The 20,033-nt window shown below is 35.5% G+C and overlaps 2 protein-coding genes across 10 annotated transcripts in view; one reads left to right on the forward strand and one right to left on the reverse strand.

Annotated features, from left to right (window-relative positions):
• The window catches only part of LOC121879023 (anaphase-promoting complex subunit 1-like), a 33,719-nt gene extending 20,804 nt beyond the window's left edge, over positions 1-12,915 (forward strand). The window contains exons 14-21 of one of the 2 annotated variants that reach the window (XM_042385489.1): positions 748-907; positions 2,241-2,338; positions 2,863-2,994; positions 3,403-3,577; positions 4,430-4,711; positions 5,055-5,283; positions 8,510-8,632; positions 11,441-12,915. In XM_042385489.1, coding sequence (XP_042241423.1) covers positions 748-907; positions 2,241-2,338; positions 2,863-2,994; positions 3,403-3,577; positions 4,430-4,711; positions 5,055-5,283; positions 8,510-8,632; positions 11,441-11,544 — 1,303 coding nt within the window. In that variant the 3' untranslated portion in view covers positions 11,545-12,915. Of the gene's footprint in view, positions 1-747; positions 908-2,240; positions 2,339-2,862; positions 2,995-3,402; positions 3,578-4,429; positions 4,712-5,054; positions 5,284-8,509; positions 8,633-11,440 lie in introns of those variants that run through there. The other variant, XR_006091269.1, reaches the window with a different exon arrangement.
• Positions 12,916-13,858: 943 nt separating this feature from the next.
• Positions 13,859-20,033, reverse strand: part of LOC121879024 (TBC1 domain family member 1-like) — a 43,971-nt gene continuing 37,796 nt past the window's right edge. For all 8 annotated transcript variants that reach the window (XM_042385490.1, XM_042385497.1, XM_042385496.1 and 5 more), the window contains one exon: positions 13,859-18,541. In XM_042385490.1, coding sequence (XP_042241424.1) covers positions 17,616-18,541 — 926 coding nt within the window. In that variant the 3' untranslated portion in view covers positions 13,859-17,615. The remainder of the gene's footprint in view (positions 18,542-20,033) is intronic.

A 20,033-nucleotide genomic window follows, 5' to 3' on the forward strand; every position in this document is an offset into this window, starting at 1 on the left:
TATATCAATATATTCATAGGGAATCTTTAACTGCCACATAGATTTACAATGCATCAGACCGATTCAATATGCGCACTAAATTATTGAGTAAATCTCTAGAATTGCTTTTCCAATTTTCTTAAACAATGATGGCAGCATTGTTAGGTTGAGCTTGTGTAGTCTCTGCTCATATTGGAATATACAAAAGGGTTCATGTGTAGTATACTGTTCTACACAAATTTACCTTCATTTTGGAGCATGCATTTCATAATAGTTTTTAATACCGTATATGTCGGCGTATAAGATGGAATTTGGGTATAAAATCCGAACCTCTACATCCTGTGGTTTAGTGTGTCACCAGTGGTGATGGAAAACATCGTAAAACACTCGCCTTAATCCCACGGTCCTACCACTAATTATTTTCTACTGAAACTTACGTTTGGGAAGCTGGATTAAAAATAAGATTACCGGAATATTAAAGTAATGAAAATGTATTATAAACCTGTCTAACATACTGTAAATACCAAGGTGAATTTAATAGCATCATGGTGAAAAGGTGAACTAAAAATGATTAGGGAGGAAGAAAGGAGATTGAAATTTGGACAGGATAATGACTTTTTTTCCCTTTTACCTCATTCTTTCTGCAGGTGTCATGCAAAGTGTAGTTAGTGTACAGTATATTGTTGAACCTATTACTATTTGTTCTGATATGTATAATAAACAACAGACCCATTTAGATTATATATGTATTAATGTTATTTGTTGCAGATATGGTTCCCACTTGACAATCCATATGGCATTAGGCTTCCTGTTTCTGGGTGGCGGTCGCTTCTCCTTAGGAACTTCTAACATGGCCATTGCTGCTCTCCTCATTGCGTGTTTTCCCAAATTCCCAACACATTCAAATGATAATCGTTATCATTTACAAGTAAGTTTACGTATACTGTACAGTGTATTATTGTGTAAATCCAGTATGGGGTGAAGAAATTATGAAAGTACAAAGTTTTATATTTTTATACAAAGTTTTATGTAGCCATGCTGATATCGTCATATCAACTCTTCCCTTACGTACAGTAGGGTAGCGTATGCAAAATATTTTAAAGATATTTGAGGTACAGGAGACCCTCGATAAAGTGAAAGAATGGGACTGAGAACCGTCGAGCAATAACAAATCTTTCTTTGTATTTTAACATGAAGTACAGAATAGGGTACAGTAGGACTGCAACCCCCCAAAACATACACCAAAAACTTCCTTTAAAACATCAGTTTTTCTTACATTAACACTAATTCCGTTATTTCAAAACACTTTCTAGGACAATATAATTCTCCTTGAGTCTGAACAAATCAACACTGCACTGCATTATATATTGTCAATATGTAAAATAAATTTCAAAATGACCAATAATTTGCTTGGAAACACAGAAAAAAAGCATTTAGTTGAAGAGAGTCTCAAGCAAGATGTTACCTCCAGTGAAAAGAGAGAGAGACTAACGCCTGTTTCTTGTGTTGCCAGGCTGGATGGCATGCCAGAAACTAGTTTCTTTACCTTCAATTATGTTCAATAATTGTTAAAATGACTAAAAAATTTAATATTAAACTTTTAAAATTATTGAATAGTATAAACTTCTTGATATTTACTAAAATGGTAAGGAATATAAGCCTTAGAACCGATTACTGTATTGGCAGACTAATACTACAGCTGGTGGACCGCCAAATGCAAGCGAAAAAATGTTGAGGTCGGCTCGTAAGAAACTCGTTAATCGAGGGATTGCTCGTTAACCGAAGTTAAGAATCTTATGGAAGGTAACTCGTTAACCGAATTCTCGTTAACCGAGGCGCTCGTTAACCGAGGGACCACTGTATATAGAAAATCTAAAATGGGCGTCTCTTTTTCTTCTCAGCACCACGAGAACTCTCACTTTTACGCTTGCCAGTCATTTTAAAGGGAATTACAAACAAAAATTTTGTCAGTACACAGCGCGATCACTAACGTCGGGACTCGAAAATACGCAATTTGAAAAATATTTTATACGACTGCGGCGGTCGTATGCCCTGGTGGTCGTAAGTGGAGGAGTACCTGTACTTCACTTTATGCAGTGTCATTACAGACATGCTTCTAAAAAAAAATTTTTTTACCTGTGCTTATTTTATTCATTGTAACAATAATACTATTTCTGCTAGTGGCTTATTGTGAATGTAGTATAAAAGAAAACCCACGAATTTATTATATACTGGTAGTGTGTCACTCTTCATATTTTTAGGCTCTGAGGCACCTCTATGTTTTAGCAGCCGAGCCAAGGCTACTGATGCCTGTTGATGTAGATACTGGAAGACTCTGCCAAGTTAATGTTACAGTCAGGTGAGGTCATTGTTTTGTTTTTGCTTCTTATCATTTCACAGTTGGATAAAAATAGATAGTTATATACAGTGCCAGTGATGTAGTTGAGACCATGAAAGAGGCCATTTGCAAATATAACTTTTAAATACTACCTGAAGATTAGCACCCCCCCCCCCCTCTCCTACAGACATTTTTGGGGTGGTAAAATTTCAGGCTGGATAAACTGAAGGGTGAAACTTCAAGTGAAAGTTTTGGGGGACTGATCTTAGGGTGTTTCTAAAAAGCTAAAATTGCAAAGGGTCTTGTTGACATCACTGCTACAGTATGTACGTTTAGGTCTATCAGGTGATTTTATTTATATTTGCTTTACTGTCCTTAAAGATAAGGAATCACAACCCTGAAATACACTTGTCAAATTCCAGATTTTTTTTCATGCAAATGTCTGACTAAAATAGTTTGAAGTTAACAAAGCATTTTAAGAAGTAAGCTCTTGATGTCTTAAATAATTTGATGCCTGAATTGATAATCCTTTCTCCATTATCTAGGTTCAGTGACACGCATCAGTACAAGAATCAATCATATGATGCCATGGCTCCAATTATGTTACCAGAATTATCAAAACTGTCTCAAGTTATCATAGAAGGTGACACCAGTAGCCATCGTTATTGGCCCGTCAGGTATGGGTAATTTACAGTACTGTACTGTATGTTAATTTTGATTGTTTTTATTTCTTACCTGAAGATTAGACACCCCAGCTTATTTCACATGATTAAACTTCCTAATGCTTACCTAACCTAAACTATTAACCAAATCAAACTTGACCTAATATGTATAACAATGGCTAACCAAACCAAATCTACTTTAACCTAGCCTGGTTACAGGGTTTCAAGATCAGTCCTCTAATTTTTACTTTTGTTGGCAGCAGCTTAGATGACCCAGTTTAAAAGACTACTAAAGCCTTCTATCATTTTTTTGTCTTTCTTTCTTTCCTCATTCTACCTCAAATGAGCAGTAGATGTGAATTATATCATCATTTCAATTCATTATTTTAATTTTGTTTATTTGATTATTTTTTTCTCTCTAAGGTTTTCTGCACATAATAGAACCTGGTCTGTCCTGGAAACAATATTATGTTCGGGGGAAGGCTTAGCAGTTAAGTTAAAAGATGGTCGTTACCCATACGGTGATGCTCCTTCAGGCTTCCAAGTTCAGCTGGCCCACCTGCTCACACAAGACAAGTCTGCTCGTTGGACAATTAAGGTAAATGGCCTGACATCTTATTTGTATTATCATTTGTAGAAATAAAATGTTGGTAAGTGGTCATAGATAAGAACTAATGCAGGGTTTTTATGTAAAGATTGTTTTTGTTTATTTAATATTGTGTCCCAGGATATGCATGTCTTTGTTATCTTTGCATTTTGAAAGCAGTTGAATATTTACCAGACTCAACACATCCCAAGTCAAGGCATACTGGGTGTCATTCTGATTTAAAGCTAGTCCTCTGTTTTCTTCTCAGTGTTTGGTTGACAGCCTGAACACTGTTGCAGCTGATGGACTGGTTGACAGTCTGAACACTGTTGCAGCAGATGGACAACACCTGTTTTGCCTGCATTTTGCAAAAGATAAATATCAGCTAATTTAGACACTTTAGGTATCTGTTGACTTGAGTTACCGCAGTCTGGGTCATAATGTTAAAGTGGATAGCCTTAGCACTGTCATTTATTGATTAATTCGTACAAATACCTTACTTCAGTCCAGCTTATGGTGAGTAAATTAATATTTATTAAAAGAATAATCCTCCCACACAATTCGTTACTGTTTCATCACCCAAGAGTAAGTACAGTAACTACGAAAATGTAACTTTTATACAGTACAGTATACAGGTATACCCTGTAGGTGCTGTAATAAAAAAATGCCCATTGGACATAATAATGGTGCCAAATTCATTCACTAATCATATTCAACATCAGATGCATACACAATTGAGCAGACACCGTCTGTCCTTGACCCGTGTGTGCGTGTGCGTTAATTCACCTACCCTCACAAATATATTGACCCAGTATTAATGGGAAAATTACATGAGATGAAATTTTTTTATGTTATCTCACTCAGGGGTCACTGCTGGAGGAGGTGAGTGGGTGTTCAGCAAGACTTGTTCGCACCCTGGTTGGTGGTTCTTCTCCTGTGCCATCCTCCTCTTCCACTACCTCCTCCTCCTCTCCTACCTCTTCATCATCCAAGGTTTCTTCTACTTTGTCAACTGCTGCCCCAGCATCATCTACCAGACCAGATGAGGGAGAGGCAGCATTTACTCAGGCATTAGTTACAATTATATATGAGTATCTGTCTGTAGGCAAGCCTCAAGCTATCACCAACTGGCTAGCAGCTCTACAGGTGAGAATGTGTTCTGTATTATTCTGTAAGTTCGAATGTGCCATATTTCTGTTATACATATGGAACTGATCCTCCATTGTCTTAATGGTTCTAGGTGTGAATTCATAATGACCTATTAATAGTCCTGTATGGTAATTTTCATCCATTAATTATAAGAAATGAAAAATAGGAATAATTCTTCATGTTAAAATTCACTTAACAAGCTAGCATGTGCAATCATGCTCACACAGTACTGTACTGTATATGCATTACTGGGTCACTGGAGAAGGTTATCCTTACATTCATTATACTGTAAATGTATAAATAATTTGTCTGCTGATTTTGGCATGCCTTGTCATTGCAGGGTGTTAGGCGAGTGTCAGTTCTTAGTCAAAGAGCAGGACTGTTACTGTGGCAAGTTAAATTAATAGCCCGTGCTGCTCATTTCCTTCATTGCCTCTCTCGCATATCAACGGAAACATCTCCATCAATTGAGGAGAACAATAGCGGAGAACCCAGTCCTCTGGTGTCAGCAGAGCAAGCATTATCACTTAATAAGCGGCTAGAGTTACTTACTGATACCTGGCTTGAAGGTAAGTTTTGCAGGGTTTATAAAGTTCCCATTTTATTGAAGTACATTACTCGTATGAGATGATAATGGTCAGTGGTTGTACTGATAGTACACGCATTTACATTATTGTGCAGTACAGTATACAGTATTATACAATCTAGAGCTAACAAAATTTACAACCAGTTATACTTTGTCTCCCTCAGTACAGTATACTTATTTTTGAACTACTATATAATACAAATGTATTCATTTCTGAACTACAGGTTGACAACCCTTTTTACGAAATCCCGAAAACCTCTGAAAACCGAAAGTTTTTTTTTTTCTTCAGGGATTAGCCCACCCGGGCATAGATCACTGACCCACATCAGGGCCTGGGGGGGTGAATGTAATAGTAATAATAATTATAATAATAATAATTATTCATAGTAAATAAAATTTTTAATAAAAATACACCAAAATAAAATAATATAACATTAATAATAATAATAATAATAAAATATAATAATAAAATTAATAAAAATAACTAATACAGGAGTACTGTAATAGTAAGATAATAATAACAAAGAAATACAAGAATGAAAAAAGATCAAAAATGAGAAACACAACCTAGACCTATGAATTATTATTATTATTATTATTATTATTATATTTTTTATTATATTTTCGCCCCTCAGGCCCTGACGTGGGTCAGTGATCTATGCCCGGGTGGGCTAATACACATTAAAAAACTAACCATTCTGAAAACCGAAAAATTACGAAATGCCTCTGGTCCCAAGGATTTCGGATAACGGATTGTCAACCTGTACTATACTGTACTATATAATACAAATGTATTCTTATTTAGTTATCATTTAACCTAAGTGTAACCAACATCTTGGGATAGATTTTAGATACTGGTATGTATAAGTATAGCTCTGCAAATATGTATCTAAGATAAGCACTTTTTTTTTATCCCAGTATAATTATAGTAAAACCTTGCTAGTCCAGATTAAATGTGGGGTAGTCGGAGTCTGAATTTTAGCCCAAATTCCAGACTATCCAGCCTACTGTAAAGTACTGTACTGTATTTATAAAATAATGCATTACACATGTAAATGAAGCACAAGAAATCTGTAAAATCCAAAATTAATGCCACAACCACCCACTGCTGTCAACAAAACTAGGATTACCTAAATGTTTAGCGAGACTTTTGGTTGCAAACCGAAGCTCAACACCGCTTGAACGATGATACATATATACTGTACAGTACCTGTACCAATTGTAACTACCTTCTTTCAGTTGTGGATTAGTCATTTGTTTCAGTCATTCTTGTTGACACAGTAATGTTCCTGTACTACCAGCACTGACATCAAACTATAGTACACCCACCTCTCGTTTTAGGTAGGGGGTTACGTTCTTCAAAAACACTGCTTAATTAAAAAACGCGTAAATTAAACATAATTTTCCCATAAGAATACATGTAAATGGTACAGGTTAGGGGAACCATCATATACCGCACAGGGTCTGAACAGTGCTCTCACTTAACCAGGCACGCGGCCAACCTACGACACACGCTCTCCTCTCTGAAGGCGGGTGATCACATTTAATTTTACGTCCATTGCGATTGTTTTTCGTGCCTTTTTAGCTTTAGGCGCCCCAGAGGAGGCAGATGGGTATTTTCCAGACATGCTTAATGGGGAAAACGATGTTTAACATTAAAAAGGTACGTGATAAACACACAATGCAAATAAGAGCACAGAAAAAATAGTGCTGGTGTGAACTGAGAAATCAATACGCGGGAAGCTTGCTGGACGTGGTCACAGTTATGGAAAGAATACTTCATTATCATCATTATCTTCATCATTAGTAGTAATAATCTTTATTGTTACATTATAATATTTATTATTACCTGGGGTAATAATAATATTAAAATCGTTGATGTTGATATGACTGCAACTTTATAGTAATAACTTACAAGCACCTCACCAGGCATCACACTTAACTCCACTGCCAGGCGAATACGCGTGGCAAATTTAAACTGTCTTGAACGCGTTATTTAAAAAATAGGTGCGCGTAAATAAGCTTTTGGTGTTAATTGAACAATCGCGTTATTCCAAAAAATGCTTAAATCAAACTCGCGTAAAATGCGAGTTATCTGTACTGTATAATGTAAACTGTTTTTCATAATATCAGACTACAGTTTGTTAGATATGCCATACTCCTTCGTGATCTTTTCTCCACCCACTTCTTTCAGCTTTCTTTATTATTTTTCACTTTTCTGCAACAGTTATGGAGACATGTTTCTTTTCTATCTATAGACCCACCTTTAAACATTGTATTGGGTACTAAAACTTAGAAAAAAAAGAAAAGGTTTATAATACAGTTTCTCAAACCTGTACAGCCTCCATGGATAAACACTAACACTATGTGGTTATGCCAGGTTGGAGGCTCCAGCATCATTTTCTTTTAAAACTGGGTCTTCTTAAGGCATGAGCATTAATAGCATTGGGCTCAATCTTCATTTTCCCTTAAAATGGGTTTTTATTAGAACATGAGGCCCAGCCCCACATCTTAATGGGAACCAAACTTGATACCACACACACAAAGATTACATATTGGTATCAAGACCAAGGTTCTCAAAAACTCTCTCTCTCTCTTGCCACCAGATAGGGTTTACTGTACGGTACTGTCAATGATGACTGACAGTTTCTCATTAGAATTCATGTAAGGTAAGCTAACTTGCAACAACAGCAGTATGGAATCAGTTGAACATTATAGGAATTGTGTCAGGATAGATTTAAGGGTTTTTAAATTAACATCACTATGAATAAACATTAATGTTGCAGAAATAGTATGTGATGTGCTGTGTAACAAGGGTACAGTATTGTATTTGAATACAGTATACTGTACTGTACACTGGACCCTCACTGAAGAATGATACAGGTATTGAATTCTTGAAAAACCTTGATCATTTGCAATATGTCCTTTATCACACTTTACTTTTTATGGGAAATAGGGGGTTAAGTTCTTGAACAGGCACAACTTGACCCTTTTCACCTGTACAGTATTTACAAAAAAGAAGGGATAAGATGAGAAGGGGAAACACAAAGACAGAACCATTTATTTTCCTCCTTCACCCTTAGCAACTACTGCATTCATATACAAATTAATTTTCTCTCAGTTTTAGGTAAAATCCAAATTTTAACATGCCTCACACAGAACTAAAAATCAAGTTTTTCAGAAAATATGAACAAGCATTCTCATTTCAGAAGTATGTGAAGAAATTGTGCGTTACCTGCGAGGAGATACAGAAAAGCAGTATTCAGCAAAATGTGCATTTACACTTGTAATGCGAGATCTTCCCTCTCCTGTTAATATTCAAGGGATTGAAGGTAAGGAATATACCCTACGGTAATTATTTATCTGATTGTACAGTTGCAGAAATGTGTTTCTATGCCCCCTGTGGTCACTCATGTCTCCAAAAGGCAACGCTGCAGTAGTAGCATCATTGTATATGAATGATTGGGTATTGGTTGTGTAACAATGGATGTGATTGGTAGATAGGTTTCCAATAGGTCAAGCATGGGCAACTTTTCCTCAGTCATGGGTTGTATTCTGATTGAGGAATTTTTCTGCAGGCTTACCCACCAAAATTTATATCCTATCTAACCCAAAAGTAATGTTAATATTGTATTAACACGGACAGTGGAACAGTTTATCGTCCATTCACCTTACAATATTTTCAGTCTACAATCGCAGTCTTCTTCCCATTTATGAAACAAATCAATCATAATAATTTTTTAAGTCATATGTTAATGTTTCTAGGCACTCAACAGAAGATGAGTGAAACATTCTATGAATATTAGATTTTTTCTACAGTTACAGCATTTTTCATACTTATGTGACACACCCACCAGAAAAATGCCAATGTTAATCTTGGCATACGAGGAACTACAATGAAACAACCTATAGGCACATCTATCTCTCTCTTTTCTCAATTTAACGAACTAATACAGTCTCTCCTCGACTTACAACGGGGTTCCGTCCCGACAACCAGGTCGTAAGTCGAAAATATGAAAATAATACATAGAAATTCTAAAATGGGTGTCTCTGTTTCTTGTCAGCACCACGAGAACTCTCACTTTTACGCTTGCCAGCCATTTTAAAGGGAATTATAAATGAAAATTTTGTCAGTACAGGAAAGGAGTTGTTCGTACAGTACAGGTACTCATCGACTTAAGACATACTCGACTTACGACAACCCAGACATAGGACGGCCATGGTCGTATAAAATATTTTTCACATTAAGTATTTTCGAGTCCCGACATTAGTGATCGTGCTGTGTACTGACAAAATTTTCGTTTGTAATTCCCTTTAAAATGGCTGGCAAGCGTAAAAGTGAGAGTTCTCGTGGTGCTGACAAGAAAAAGAGAAACCCATTTTAGAATTTCTATGTATTATTTTCGCCTTTTCGACTTACGACTTGGTCATCGGGACGGAACCCCGTCGTAAGTCGAGGAGAGACTGTACTTTCTTTTGATTGTTTTATCATTTAAAAAGGTTAAAAATTATTTTTGGAAAACTTTTGATTTTTCTCAATTTACCCCCGTGTGGGGGAACACGGCCAGCGGCACCCTAGCCCGGGGTGTAGGGGTTAAAGTAAACCATGGATAATATTTCTAATGGTTCTATGTGCATATTATGTGTCTGAAGTGTCTCTTTAGGTGTGAATGTATTAACGGAATTAATCTCAATTTGGCGAACTAGTTCACGAAATTGGGCTAAAAATAATGGAAAAAACTCCTTCCGCTAAATCGATAGTTTGTTACATTGGGTTCTGTTAAATCAAGAGTATACTGAACATACTGATTCTGAATCTATGATTCACGGTTCGATTGCAGGGAAATTAGTGGTCATAATGAGGCTTGGAAGATTTTAATTACATTATTTCAGTGTTAATTACTCGCCAACTATGGGTTTCCGAGGTGCAGTCTTGGTGTTATTCTGGAAGGATTTAATTCGTTAAACCCTTTAAATTCCAATTTCAAGAGAAAAATATATTTTGGTCAAAATATTACCAAGACATAGGGCTTAATATTTTGGCGGTTTTGGCCAAAAATTAGATCTCGTTGAAAATCTCATTATAGGTACTCCTGAGCATGCTGATTACGAATCTATGGTCCACGATTCGATCGCGGGGTAATTAATGGTCATAATGATGCTTGGGTGATTTTAATTACATTATATCAATGTTAATTAATCACCAACTATGAGTGAACAAATCCTAGCTCATTTAGAAATTTTTATTTTAGCATTACAGTAGTTTCTAATGTGTCCAAGCAAAAAAGAAAAGTTACCGATACTCTCTCATTAATCCCTTGGTTGGTTTTCCTGTCAATAAGAAAATGTGAGGATTGATATTTGGAAACCAGGTTTAAGACCAAGAGGTTTGAGTAAAGCAAAATAGTTTGTCTCGGTGTATCTGTTGGTTTGCTCATTTTGAAGTATGGTAACCATGGAGATGGGATTGGAGCTTACTTCACAAACTCTTGTTTGGTTGGGAATCAGTTGTTCATATAGTATTAACACTACTCTTAGCAGGACAGTATCCCCATCTCCAGAATACAGATATCCCAGTAAATGAGGCAGGCTCTGCCAGTGTTGTTTGGGCTGGGTATTCACATACAGTTTGTCACTTAGTCTCGTTCTTAGAATGGGATTTCATAGGCAATTCTTTACTTTGGGAGAGGGTTTTATTGAATCCTGGATTCCAACAGAAAAAGAATTAGCATCAATCACTTCCATTCATGTAGTCCTTGTTTTGGCAGGTGACTGGCTCAACTTAAAGAGCCTGTAGAAAAACATTCACAGAAAGTTTTTATTTTTACTCCGGCATTATCATATTATGTCAACATTTTGACTATTTTTAAAGGTACTAATTAGAGCATTTTGGAAAGATATTACAATACAGTATTATACTAATTATGCCAATACTTTCAGTACTGTACTGTATTATTTTTTACTTACAAAAAATATAGATTGTTAGACAGTCAGAATTTGTATTCCGATACACCATCAGCTTATAAAATATGACATAGCAGTTGTATGTTAGTGGTATTGAATCACCTTTAATGACACTCAGTATAATATTTCTGTCGTGACCATTTGTATCATACTAATTTATTCATGTTTATCCATAGGATGCTCAGATCCACTGTCTTTACTTGGCATTTTGCACAAAGCCAAGGTACCAGCTGTTGCAATATCTGCACTTGCAAAGATACTCTTCCAGTCTTGTACGTAATCTTCATTTCAGTAAGTGTAACATATTTTATTTTGTGATGTATCATTTTATTCTAAAATTTTATAAAATCAGTAATAACATCACTGACATTAATTGATAAGTCAAAACAGTGGTTGATACACCAATTAAGCTCTCTTGTTATTATGCTTCATAGTTTATAAAGTATATACTGTACTGTAGTATTGTACCTTCATTATACATTACTGTAGTGTGAAGGTACAGTATTACAGTTCAAAGAATAAACTTCAAGGCATAAGCTCATTGATAAATGGAGACATTTTAAGCATTGTGAGATGTAATTTCACAGATTTATTGCAAAGAAGTATTAAAAAATAACTTTAAAAAAGCCATTTTGTCATTAACTGAGGTTTAAAAAAAAAGTACAGTATAATGTAAAATTTTGAATAAGTTTAAGACCATTTGGTGTGTAATGTAAAATATGTTTACATTACATTGTTGAATTGCTTATACAGGTATTAAATGTGAGATGCTGTTATAATTTTCTATACTTTTTATAATTAAATGCTAATTTAAATAATTCATTTTTATAAACCCAAGTCTATTAACTTGATTTTTAAAAATCTACATCTCCAAAATAATGTAGATCACATTAGCCCACCTTCTGCTAAGAATACCCAAACTTCCCTTTGATGAACAAGTACTGTATCCTTATAAAAGGTTGGAATAGCACAGTTGCTCCAGCACCAAATTTCAAATTTCCTGCTGTGCCTAGGTTGGTGAGTTTTAGGAAACACAAGTGATAAACCCATTAGCCAGAACAACTGGTGCAAAGTTCTTCTGGAGATGAGAGATTTCTGGGTAACGAGACAACAATTCTCTTAAACCTGGAAAAATCCCACATCACCAGAATTTTTCCAGTTACAGTATCCTGTACTGGGGAAAGTTTTCTGGAATTTTCCAGAAATTGCACATTATTTCATCCTTGGAATTTGCTTCCAGACCCTGGGAAAATATTGGAGTGTTATAAGAATTTTATCTCCTCAGAATTTCCTGCCTGCTCCCCACCCACACAAAAAAAAATTGAGCTAGTTTCTGGAATTTTCCCAGAATTGTTCAGAATTAGCATACACATTACAGTATTTCATCCTTGGAATTTGCTCTGGTATTTTATTCATTAAAAATATTTATCTTCAATCTTCATTATAAAAAAAAAGGTTCTAAAGTAAAGTATTATAAAACATGAAAAAGCATCATACAGAATTTAACAATTTATTTAACCATTTTGTTAACATTATGCAATATTTATCCTCATAAGTTATTTCTATAACTAAATTTCTGAAAGGTTACAGAAATGTATATCAATTTCTGGATTTTTGAAGAACATGATGCCAAATAAAAAATAAAAAAGCATTATTGTACAAATAAAAAATTATCACCAATCCATCTCTTAAGCTGAAGGAATGAAAGCAGGGGCTTAAAAGGAAAAGAGAAGAGAAAGATGAGTATGAAGTAGATAAAAAAAGATTACAGTAAACCCTCGATAACTCGGCACATATGGGGCTCTAGCGTTGCCGAGTTATCCCAAATGCCGACTTATTGAGCCACTTACCCCCTCCTACAAAAATACAATTAAAAATTCTCAACCCATGTACAGTGAACCCTCACTTTACGCGGTCAATTGAACCCACGGCGGCCCGCGTAAAGTGAGAAACGCGTAAAGTGAACAACATAACATATGGGATTAATTGAAATAGAGACCGGGCCGACCCCCAAACTCCACTTTTTCAGACACAATACCTACGTTGTAGTAAAAATAACTTCTTAATTTTATGATGGTATGCACACACAATTAATAATTAAGAGAAATATCAATAATATTAGGTTTTTTAACACTTACATTAGTAGAAAAGATGGCTGGGCACACGGGGATGGGGGAGGTTGGTTCCGAGGCAGAGGGCAGATTATTGGCCCTCACCTGTATCACTTGTATCAATTGTATCACTATCCACCACAGAGGCTTGCAGGGCCTCTTTGTCAAACCATTCAAAGTCCATATAAGTCCATATCCTCACTATCATTATCTCTATCACTGACTTGGGCTGGCTGTGGTGGGTGGCGGGTGAAGACCTCGGTAATGTTTTGATGACTGGGCGACCTTGTGCGCACCCTGCTCGCGCCGCTCTCAGCGTAAAAGGGTACACACACCGCGGAAAGTGAGCATTCCGTGTTCGGCAGGGTACCGCGTAAACGCGTAAAGTGGGACCGCGTAAAGCGAGGGCTGACTGTATGTGTACAATGAAAGACAAAAGTCGTGTCGTGAAATTTGGTGAAAACATATGCCGAAGGGCTAAACTTTTGGTGCGCTCTGCCTTGTGGTAGGGGGCTCTCATAATGTTTCACGAGTTGTATTTAATCTTCGGACAAAATTGCAACACGACTTTTGTCTTTAATTGTACATGCAATTACTAAATGTAAAAAGGTAACTTATCAGCACTGCAGGTAAAGAATGTAGCATCATAGTAGGAGACACAGATGCATGGTAGGTGACACAGACGCTGGTAGGTGATGCAGAGGACCACATATGCCGAGATTTTCCCAGATAATTTTATATATATCCGCATTTCCAGAGTTATACTAATACATTCTGAGACCGTATCCATGCTGAGTTATATGAAATTCTAAGTTATCGAGGGTTTACTGTAAATGGAAGAGGGAATATGTAAGGTAGGAAAAGATTATTTGGAAGAAGAAAAATAAAGAGGGTTGAAGGAAAGGTAAAAGATTATGAGAAGAAAAAAAAGGAAAGGCACAGACTTTAAGCTTGAAGAGAGATGAGGAGGATAAGCACAAAGATGAAAACCAAATTAGAAAGATGGTTTACAAATGGAAAGCCGTATGGAAAATAATTAAGGAAATGTCAAAGAAGCAAGGCAAAAAAATTTAGAAGTCGTGGTAAACATAAAAAGATGGGAAAGGGAATGTCATCAAGGAAGGGGTAGATAACAACTTAAAAGAAACTCCATCAATCTTTTGGGTTAAGAGAGCATGTTTTAACTAACAACTGTCACTTATCTCAACTGAATTAAGAGAGCTTGTTTAGACAGTTATGATAGAAGAATCAGCTATATCTCACATACATTCCCTGCATAATTATGTCATTGTGACACTACAAAGGAGCATTAATTGTATTAATTATTTCTAAGATATGTGTATAACATTTAATAACACAATGAGAAGGCTTACCTAAGCACAAAAATCTAACATATGACTTACTCAAATAAAGTAAGTATAAAAATTATACAATAGTGACTTTTGAGACTCAAATAATGAGTATGATATAGTGAATATATATACTGTATTTATATAATAAGTTTATACAAAAGAATATAAAGTACCCATTAACTTACTAATATGACCAGCAAAAGACAGGGATGTACAACCCGATTCCAAAATTATTAACATGAAATTGACAAAAAGTTGCGAAAAATCTATGATACATAAAGATAAAAGAAGGCATGTTGTGAAGAATTCATTATCAAGTATAAGAAACACAATCTATTATTTGTTCTGGTTAACATTACATGCCACATCTCATGTGTTAACTGTATGTGACCACTGAGGGGTTGAGCTGCCTCATTTGGTAAGGTTTTAAATGATAGGATAAAGTTCTAACTGATGTTTGCTCTTTCTAAAGTAATTGTAATTTATAAGAGTAAACATTTTTGAGGATATCCAAATACCAAACTTTAGTATAACAGCCATTGACATGAGGATCTATCTCTCTCTCTATCATAAATGCCAATGATAGTGGTTTGCCTTTTTTGACACATCAACTGCAATACATATGCTAACTTATCTTCCTTTATACAGAATTGGGTTTCTTGTCAGATGAACTTTTACAATTCACATTGATTAACAAGCATTTACCTCAACTGTTCAACAACTCTTAATCAAGTCTGAATAAATTTAGCAATCTGCACCATTACATTCTCCATACCAGGCACACCTCATTTAGTGATCATCCATGATACAACCTGATAATATACAATTACATTATTCTATTCACATTTACATTACAAGAGTACTAAGATGCACATGTGATATTAGACAAAATCCTCATGCATTATTATTATTTTCTAAACTGATAAAAGTATTTGTTGGCGAGATGCATATTTTAAGGCTCAAATCTAAATTTCACAATCAGTCCTTATCACTGCTAATATTTCTTCAGAGTTTAAAGAACAGCATTTAATAAAAAAAATAAAATAAATACAAAATTCCATAATATGTTGGAATAAAAAGAAAAAAAATTAAAATACAACAATTATGAGCAGTGGTGAGAAACTCTTAAATTACAGCAAAACTATCCGTCAGCATTTAGAAGAGTCATTTACCTATTCACTGTGCTTGTAGAGGACCCAATTACCCAACTTGGATCAGGTAAGAGTATCACCCTGCTCAATATTTTCTGGCTTATCACAATAATACAACAGAGCAACTATGTACACAGTACTAGATATCTGTTGCAAGGTCTGCACATCAGCAAGAAGCCAGGAAATAGCAGTAATATTGTGCAATGATACACAAGACAGCAAAATTACTCAATTATACATTGTGATACAAATTTATCCCATATGTGTCACTAAAAAGATTGTTTTTGCATATTTAGGGGAAATGAAATGAGTTAATAATACTGATTCATAACAATGTCAAAATAAATTATTTGTATTATTGCAGTTCAATTACAACAAAATAAAAGAACATTTCATAGCATATGATACAACCATATTAATTTTATCTGTTGAATCAAAGCCTTATATCTGATGAAACGAATCAAAACATTATAGCAAAGGAATTACAAGTTACTATTCAATATCAAGACTCTTCAGAACAATAAAGTAAGAAAAAAAAAGTGTTCGCAGACACCAGGCACCATCACTGGTGCACAGCTTGCTTCCTGCAACCTATGCTCTTTTCAAACATATACTGTATATACAAACACTCACATTTTTCATTCACACCACTATTTCTGCATCAAGAAATTCTACAAAATAAATACTAAATGACACAAAGAAGCCTAGGGATGAGCATTTCATGGCCTCTCACACTGGGCCACACAGGTTATTGTTTTGATCCCTCAGCATTTGGAATTATTGCACACTGGCATTATTAATACATAAAATATCCAATCAGTCAATGAAACTTTGTTACTATAAAATCAAAGCAATGAAAGGTAAATTAATCAAAGCTGAAAGTCATTTTAGTACTCTTCTAACCCAAATTCTTCAGATCAAAAAGATTAATTAATAATGCACACTCTAAACATACCATTTCACATGGTAATCAACCTTATTTGACTGACTGGATAAATACATAACAGCCTGAAAGATAAGGTAATATATGCTATATTACTACAGCATATTATATTTACATCACATTTGGAATGTTGCTTTTGTAAAATAAAGACGTTCATGATTCATGCTCAAAAAAGAAAAAAAAATATTATTCAATAGCTCATAAACATTGGACCTATAAAAATAAGGATATTTGTTAACCTTGATTAATACAGCTGATCTCAGCTACTGACAAGTTAACAATTATGGTCTATTCAATGTCAGTACAATGGTCTAGGCAGTTAAGGGGATATGGTTCTTGGAATTCTGTAAGTTTTTGCCCTCCAGCAGCTACTGGCCAATCACCAAGAGAAAGAAAAAATAAGGAAGACTAGAACAGGAGTCATACAAAAATATGCTAGAATTGGCTCTGTAATCAATAGGAGTGACAGTTGCATCTAGAAACACCAATTCTATTAAGTACACTTACTAATAATGAGCTCATTGCTCACATACACCAACCAACAATGCTTAACATGACTTGGACTTCTCTTTGCTCTGGGCAAAACCATCTATCTGTACAGATTTGTGACCTTTAAAACAATATGATTCTATGTATAACCACAGGGTTAACTTTTGTATTTTCAACTTTTAATATGGTTGACCTATCAAATGACTCTATGTAACTCTATTATTATTACTCCAATATACCAATATGTATATACATATATTAATAACCAAGCTCTGAGTGTGAAGCCCCTAACACCGAACTTGTACTTATAGCAGCCCCTCATTGTACTCTGGACTGTCAAGAGTGATGGGCCGTGACCGTGAAGTCTCCAGCTTGGGTAATGTTGGAGAAATCGGTGCTGAGTAAGTTTTGGCTTGTGAGGTGAATTCCTGCGTGAAACTAAAGTCCTGAAGTGTGGTGGACAGGTCCTGTGAGGACATGTCCAAAGGTGAAGAGAAGTTCTGTGAAGTTGTGAGGTCCATTGAGTTGGAAAATTCTCTTGGAGAGCTTCTTGGAGTGGAGGAATGTTCTCTTGGGGAAGACAGAGAATCATCTCCATCAACATGGATCATGATCTTATTAGGATCCTTAGAACCAGTGGAGATGAATTTGAGTTCCTCAACAGGAGGAGACTTTGGGACTTGAGTTTTAGGTGTTAATGTTTCTGTGTTCCCTGAGTATGGTACAAAGATTCTCACAGTATCAGGTGTCTCTGTTGCCTTTGGAGTGGCAGGCTCAGATAGTAGGGCCTCTTTGTCCTGCAATGTGGTCTGACTAACAGACAGACAGGACGGTCGTGGAGTGGAGGGGCTGTGGGATGGGCTGCCCAATATACCGTTATGCACAATCTCACCTTCACTCTGGATTGATCGTGTATCACCATGTACATCACCATTAGTCTGATGTGGGAGTGACTGTGATGGTGAATGACTATTAGAGTGTCTGAACTTCTCTGTTGGTGACCTTGGTGATCGTACCGATTGTACAGAGCGGGTATCTGGAGAGATGAGTGAACGGCCGGATTGTATGGAAGCTGCATCTATATCCCCACGTCTGGCCAACGTAACAGAGGAAAGTGTGGATAGATCCGCAGCTGAGGTAAGAGATGTGTTGGCAAGGGAGGCTCGGGAACCTCCAACTCCACCTAGGCTGCTTACTTCATCAATGCTGCACTCCAGTGAATACCTTGACCCTGTAGCCACAGCCATCACATGATCAGAACATTTATGTGCACATGATTGGATTATCATATATAATTTAATACAATGAAAATCAAGGTATGATAAACAATAAAAAAAAAAAAAAAGTATAACCTCAGAAAACCAGAAATCAGATTTCCTCACGTCTCAGAAAAGTGGCCCCTTCAAAAGTATTAATAGCAAAAATATCTATTTGGCACCCAATGTAGTAAACAACACACTGGTTTGAATGTCCAGCTGCCATTGACATTTTATTTTCCCATGACTGATGTAAGCCGTCCTCAATGGGTTTGTGTGTGACAAAGCTTTCTAATTTTGTGGACTTGTATTACATAAAAATTTAAAAAAATTACCAAAGAATTACACCAAAGGAAGTAAAATTGTCAAATTTTCAATCAGGAGAAACATCCACTATTCCCCAATCCTCTGTAGTCACACAAAACATTTATTGGTTTGCAACTGTGAGAGTTGGTTCCTATGAAACAATCTACAGTATTTAATTTACTTTAACAAACACTGAAAATTTCAGATGCTCAAAAATCTGAATACAGTAATATCTCCGTTAGCTGGAATCCCTCAAACCAAGAAATCTTTGATTGCTAGAATTCAAATTTTCTGAGGGGCACATTTTCCTGAAATTCCGAGAAAATTTCCAGGGATGGGGGTTGTTTTTCCGGGTTCAAGAGATGATGTAATGGGCAATTTCTGGAACTTCCGAGAAAATTTTTCCGATACCCAGAAAATTCTGGGGAAATCTCTCATTCCCGGAAGTACTCTGCACCGATTGTTCCGGCTAATGGAGACATCACTATATTATTAACTCGTAAAATTTTAATAATTTAGATGAATAAACAGATATGTTTTAGTCATCATATACTTTGCTGGATAATAATTTAAAAATGAGTTCATTGTGAACTGCATACAGTATTGCATAAATGTTAAACAGAGATAAATTAAAACAAATGCCAATGTTATAATGAGCACTAAGAAGTCAATCACCTTCTTGCCAAAATAATAAATTTATGGAAGTATGGCCAAGAAATGATAAGGTACATGGCCTCAGTGTAATGTTTCAAGAGCTTCATCATCAAAATACTTAGTGGTTTTAAAGGGAGTGGGGAGCAGAGTATGTGACCTTGAATAAGCTTAAAAAATCACAAATCTGGGATACTATTCATCTTAAGAGTTCTGGATTTCTGTGGTCATACTGTAATGTTCTAGAAATAATAATGCAGTAAGGAAAATTTAAACTATAATGAATGAATGATGAAATTGTGAAACAAAATAACTGGAAACAGTGTAATTGAAGATTTTTTTAAATAATAATATTTTATATGTGGATGGATGTTATAAATTTATTGCATTAATAAACAAAATAAAACTTTAAAAGAAAATAAAGACAAAATATATCTTACAGAACATTATACTTACATTATATTCACGTGAAAATAAATTTCCACATTTTTACTTAACAACTGTACATAC

The sequence above is a fragment of the Homarus americanus genome, unplaced genomic scaffold, assembly GCF_018991925.1.
Source record: "Homarus americanus isolate GMGI-L3 unplaced genomic scaffold, GMGI_Hamer_2.0 scaffold4060, whole genome shotgun sequence".
NCBI lineage: Eukaryota > Metazoa > Arthropoda > Malacostraca > Decapoda > Nephropidae > Homarus > Homarus americanus.